Genomic DNA, 6,393 nt, shown 5'->3' with positions numbered 1-6,393 from the left:
TTTTTCCTGCATATAGAATATCAAAGCACAGAAGATCCATGGAAATAAAGGGGGTTTCTCCTTCCTCTGCCTGCAGCCAGGCTGGCTGCGACTAGGTGGCAGCACTCCACTGGGCAAACCCGCCTCTGCCTTCAATACCAGCTCTCCATTTCAGCTCACAGAAAAGCCAGCTCGCATATTCCAATTTTAGGAAAATAGAGGGTAAATAAAAGTCACCAAAGCCTCCTGAAGTCTTATATCAGGGTTGTACAGGACAGCTGGAAAGCTCCAAGGGAATTGAGCCGTTCTTTTGCAATGAAATCCAAATACTGCACAAAAAATCGTCCTGGTTTAGACATCAAAAAGGGAAGAAAACCAGAAAAAAAATCCATAAGAATTTTCTCCAGGCCTCAGACTGTTCCTCCAGGCAAAGCTCAGCTGCCTTAGAGGAGCTCACAGTTCCCACATTCACCTGGAACTGGAACAACTCTGGCAAGGCAGATGCAGCACGAATAGCTCAACGAAGCTTGTGTCATTTTGGCTTAGGTTTGTCTCAAACACAATGAGATAACATCGTCTCTCACAAGTCAATTTTATGAGGATCTGTCAACTCAGTTCCCATCTGTTCTGGAAAATAAGCCTTTTCAGGTTAGGGTAGGATGTAGGATCCACAGAGAACGGGTTTAAATTAAAGTATTTGAAGCCCCTTGCTATGCCAGGTAGGAAGGGGAGGGTTTGCATTTGAGCTTCCATGTCAAGCTGGTTTCTTCTGTTTCAAACCTTTCATTAACACTAATCATTCATAAAAGACAAAGTATATACAGAAAAGAGGAAAAAAAGAAAGAAGCAATACACTGTATGAGAATGCAGTCTGTGCAGCGCTGGGGAGATAGAGCCGGTAGGAAGAAAAGTGGAGGTTCGTTAAGTTAAAGGCATTCACTGACAACTACAAAATGTGAATGAAGTCTGGTAGGAGAAAGGAAGCCCCTTCCTAATGTAGAAAATGAGAATCAGAGCGTTAGAGTGGCACGATACAGGCAAGAGACCCCCGAGCTGATTTCTGACAGTGCTCCGAGTACAACCATTAAACTGGGCTATGTAGATACATAAACTGTCATTGCCACCAAGAGCTGGCTGTTTAGGGGCAGCCTAACAGTCTAACATGGAATTCGATAGAGGTGGGGCAGCTTCAACAGCCACATCCTGGGCTCCGGTCACCAGCGTCCCAGCTTGCCGTTAGAGATGTCTGCTGGGAGCTGCCACCCGCTCCCAGGAGCTGAGCGCTGCGCCTCTCCTTACAGCCCTTCAAGAGATCAAGAGACTGTAAGTGGCAGCACTTGCACCAAAATTGCCAAGGTATTAACATTGATTTCTTTCAATAATGGTGACATAATCATAGCCTTATTTCATTACCCTCCTCCGAATCCTAAATGCGCCACTAATGAAGAAATATCTGCTTCTGCCCGTGCCTCTGCCGCTGTCAATGGTGAAGAAAACAAAACTTGTCTCCTTAGGTATCGTTCACTATTCTCATATTCAACTATTACTTATATTCACGAAGAAAACAAAAAGCTTTTCATTAATCAGTTATCAAGAAAATAAGGAGTGATCTGTAACTTCCCACTGTGCTATGTAGAAAGAGGATTCCTGTGATTTTTCCTCCACCGCCTCTCTCAGCTCTGTTTGCAGCAAGTATCCAACAGGAGGGTAGAGCAATGCTTTCCCTCTGCCTCAGAAGCTTCTGCCCAGATTTACCTGAGTTGGGAAGAGTTAAGGACTGTCACATCCTTTTTTGTTTTTTTTTTTCTTTCTCCATTTGCATTTCTCATAAAATGTTGGCAGTTTGCTGAAATCATTGAACATAACAAAGGCAAAGCCAGAGCAACGGCTCTCTCTGCCAAAGCAGCAGCTGCAGGTATTGGATAGAGGACACCTCTGAACTTCCAAAATGAGCTTTGGTGAGAATGTGCGTGTGTACAGTGGATGGAGGAGGGAAGAGCCAGCTTCCCACCCCCAGCCCATTCCCAGTCCTACCATCGCATCCTTCCCTGGGGGTAACATCTAACATAAGAGTCTTTCCAGCTCATGCTGTCCTCCTAAACCCACTCTCTCCCAAAGGTGAACGCAGCACCAAGCCACCTCTTTCTTTGCCTCCAAGAGAAAGTGAGGGAAATATTTTCCTGAATCGCCGAAGGGACTGATGTGCGTGCTACACTGGTGATAGCTTGAGCTTTCAAACCCCGCTGTGCATGGAAGACTACTGTGTCATTCTGAGACAGGCTCACCACATACAGAAGAAAAAAACCTGCGAAGGTACTGGAAACTACCCTGGTCTATCTAACGGGTTTCTGCAAAACTGCGATGTCAGAGCAGCAGCATACGCATTTTGGGGGGGGCTAGTGAGGCTTAGCAACATACTGCCAGCAGAGCTGTATCACAACCCAGGTATGCTTTGCTCCAGTACGATTAGGTGCCAGTGCTACCCTGACATCTGAGACTCGAGCCCGGTGCTGGCCACCAGACATGCAGCCTTGCCCACCTTCACAGGTCTGGCCATCAGGGAGCAGCCGGGACTGGCATGTGGCTCATTGCCCTCCCTGGAGCAGAGAGCTGTTGGTGTGTGGGGTTGGGAATTCCTTTTGCTTTCCGAGAAGGAAGAGCCCTGGATGAGGGACGGGTCGATCACGATACTTCTTTTGTTACCTGTCATGAAAGATTCAGATGGTATCACACATCACAAGCTTGGCCCCGTAGTTTCCATCCCATGTTCTGACATGCTGACTGCATTAGCATTGTCTGTTACACTAATAATGTCTTTTACAGCAGAACTCCCCGTGGGGGGAAAGAAATCTTTGAAGCTACCCATTCAGATCTTCAAAGAAGGACCTTGAAGAACACTCACAGAGAGAGTGTGGGAAAGTTTGGATCAGGGGATAACGCTATAAAGATGCTATAAAGCTGGCTTTCCCCTTTTCCCATCCGGACTCGCACCACTGTTGTGTTCCCACTTTTTGCAGTTATGTAAAGCTCCCCGAGTGCTGAAGGAAGTTTATCCATCCTCCCATCCTGTTGGAGATGCCTACCAGTTTCTTCAAAAAGTTGCGAACCAGAAATAACCCTTAAACCCGCAACACAGATTCCAGCCTTAACCCCTGGCAATGAGGAGATTGGGGGGGATGGGGGGCTGCATGCTCCTCTAGCATACACTTTTTAGGCATGTTTTTTCAAGCCGAATGCCTAACCTTTGCTAGCTCACACCATTCTCAGCAGTTTGTAAGCCAAATGCCAAACCTCTGCTAGTGTTACATAGCAAAAGTCCCTAGGAAATGCCAATTGATACTGCTGAAGAATGTGGTAAAAGCTGGTAGATTTCAGTTGTGGAATCATACTATTTAGAGAAATAATAAATCACTCAGGACGACATGTTTTCTCCCCTTGAGCAGCCACTTTTTCTTTCGTTTCCGCTGTGACATATTCCACAACCCACACAACCATTAAGTCACTAGGTCTTTACAGGAACTTCTGTGTTAAAAGCAAAGAAATTCCATCAAAACCAGACGACACAAAGCTGTGAGCACGTCCTGTGGCTGCTCATTACTGACCTTGATTAAGAGCGGTGCACTGCTCTCTACGGTTCGTTCTAAATGGAAACTGCTGAGTTCTATTACGTTTATTACTTAGCCCAAGATTATCTGCAGTATGTGCTACAGGAGACACATCTTGGACCAGCCCAAACCAGGGTTGCTCACGTCTTGCGAAACATTGCATCTTCGCTGCAAGATCAAACCGAGGAGGCTCTCAGACCATTCTTGGACAAAATTGATATTACCTCTGTAGCTGTTGCCAAGAGAATTTTCAATGGTGTCATGGAAGAAAAATTTGCTGACGGAAATACTAACTGGGGACGAATTATGACCATATTTACATTTGGAGGTCTTCTCACTAAGAAGCTGCAAGAGCATGGAGTTCAGCTGACTGTAGAGGAGAAGGAGCAGATTTCTTATTTCATCACGGAGTACATAATAAACAACAAAGCCGAATGGATAGATGCTAACGGTGGCTGGGTAAGTTTCTCATTTTCCACCAAAGTCCAGATTAGGAGATTTTGTTTAATTAAGGGAAACTATTGTTACAGACACTGTTAAAAACATTTTGTTCAGGGTTTTATTTGGTGGTTTAATATTTGATGTCTGGAATGTCTCCTTGAGATTAACAGTGAAAGCTTTGCTTCTGCTTTAAATAGAACAATGATAAAAGCTCTCCTTTCAAAAAGCCACCAGCTGTACCTGTAACAGCCACAACCCTGGAGTTAGTCTTGAATCATAGCATCATACAATAATTCAGATTGAGAGGGACCTTAGGAAATCATCTGGTCCAGCCTCCTGCTCAAAGCAGGTTAAACTATGCATGCCATCCAATTTCCCATTATTAAATCTAAAATCCTAAAGCTAGTGCATAGGACAGTTGGTCCAAAATACTAAAGTTCAAGGTAAGAGAAAAATACCCAGGTGTGATCCTCACAGCTGAAGTCAGTACTTTTGCTGTGGATTCCAACAAAGTCATCATTTAATCTCCCAAATCAGTTTTACTTCAACAAATTTGCAGGTAAATGCAACTGGGGTTAAATCTTTTCTGTTTATTTGGACTGAGATAATCCTAGAACTTCCATATATCAATGGTCAATGCTCAGAAAAGCATTTGTCGGTATGTGGATTATTTTGCCAAGCTGCTGAAATTCCCTTCTGCCAGTGGAGGGGACGCCCCTTTTGCTTTGCAGAGTTTCATCACGTCGATACTTTTGTCTTTTGCCATTAGGGGAAGCTGAGAATCAATGACATCAGAGCCAGTTATTTCCTTGGTACTTTTTTCCTTTACCTATATGTAAATGTTACTTTCTCTTTCCACCCTTCTCTCGTCCCACTTCTCTTATATTCCATATTTGCTATTACTTTTTCTCCTCACTTGTTTTCTAGTGTCTTACTTTTCCTTTTTTCTTTTTGCTTGTTTTGCTCCTTCTCTGTCTGGTAGCAATAAAAAAGGTGATAGTGAGTCAGGGACCCTTGATGCATCGGATTTATTGTAAAGGCCTCTCTTTCCATCTCCTTCAAAGAGAGTCAATTTTATTTAAGAGAAGTATCAACTCCTGGCAACATTCTGTCATAACGCGTGGCTCATCACAGTAGAATAGGGAGGCTTAAAGGCAGCTATTTATAAGTATATTACTACATCAGAAACATAGTACTTGTATCTTCCTTGAAGATGTGGGCTCAGATGATACAGTTCAAGTTCATTTTCCATTTACACAAGGAGAGCAGAGTCTTGACTTGGAGATAAAACAAACATTCAGGGAGGTGCAGCTATTTTCAGCTACTGTTTTTAAAGCCCTATTCATCTTTTGGAGGTAGAGCTCTGAACACCTGCCCCTCTGTGCACAATGCTGTAGCGCTCTGTTAATCTGACACCAGCAGAAAGTGGTGCTTTTTTCCTACCCGTTATTTTTCAGCTGTCCCTAACTGTGCCTGTTCTTTTCCGTAGGAAAATGGCTTCCTCACAAAGTTTGAAAGAAGATCACTACTATCTTTCTCCAAAATTACGGCCATGTTCATGGCTGTTTTTTCCTTGTTCAGAGAGTACTACTGAAATAAATGGACCTGCCATTCGTGTATAATCTAGATATTGCCACAAGCTTCATTGCTAAGCTTTCCTCCAAGCAATATCAATGGGAAAGTCATTTTCTTCCATCATTAGTTTTTAATTTATTTGTATTTATTTTGACTAAATACAATGTTTAACATGCTGTCCTAATTGCCAAACCTGAAGATGAGATCCCTCCAAAGAGGAATCGACATAGCAGCAATTCAAGTCACCCTTTCCAGGTGGGACTGCTTCCAGAGAGAGACCGTTCTCCTTATCCAGGCAGCTCTTGGAATCTCTGTTGCACCTCCATGAAAGGACGTTGTTGTACTGAAATACAATCCAATGGGTTAAGAAACAAGTTTAAATGTCATTTGTTTTGTAAATGAAATACTACTGTAATGCATTTTATTGCAACCTTTTTATAAGCAAAGCTGGGGAGGGGGAAGCTCTATGAAGAAAAAGGAAATGCAAATTCCAGTGTAAAAGTGGGTACAAGTTACGGACACGGACTAAGCAATTGTTATGGGAAGAACAATTTGTGGAAGCTAGCAACTTAAAAATGTGCACTCACTTACTGTTAATGCAATGGTATGTGTTTCTTTGTTGTATTTTTTTAATTGCTTATATCTACACTGAATGTTCTTTCGAGTTTGTGTAACGTAGTCATCTGGCTGAACTTTTTTTTAAACTAGATGGTTTAAAATTGGCAAGTACAAAATATTTTTAAAACGAGAAATTTATGTAAATACACTAATATTTTTCAAAAACACATTAAAA

The 6,393-nt window shown here is 42.8% G+C and overlaps 1 protein-coding gene across 1 annotated transcript; it reads left to right on the top strand.

Moving 5' to 3' along the window:
• The first annotated feature begins 3,473 nt into the window (after positions 1–3,473).
• BCL2A1 (BCL2 related protein A1) lies at positions 3,474–6,378 on the top strand. The gene is made up of 2 exons (XM_054214587.1): positions 3,474–4,043; positions 5,515–6,378. The coding sequence occupies exons 1-2, from the start codon at positions 3,624–3,626 to the stop codon at positions 5,617–5,619; spliced, it is 525 nt and encodes a 174-aa protein (XP_054070562.1). The 5' UTR covers positions 3,474–3,623; the 3' UTR covers positions 5,620–6,378.
• The last annotated feature ends 15 nt before the right edge of the window (positions 6,379–6,393 follow it).

This window comes from Rissa tridactyla, chromosome 9 (assembly GCF_028500815.1).
Source record: "Rissa tridactyla isolate bRisTri1 chromosome 9, bRisTri1.patW.cur.20221130, whole genome shotgun sequence".
NCBI lineage: Eukaryota > Metazoa > Chordata > Aves > Charadriiformes > Laridae > Rissa > Rissa tridactyla.
Note: the sequence above shows the minus strand (reverse complement) of the source record. Positions and strands in the feature narration are given on the sequence as shown.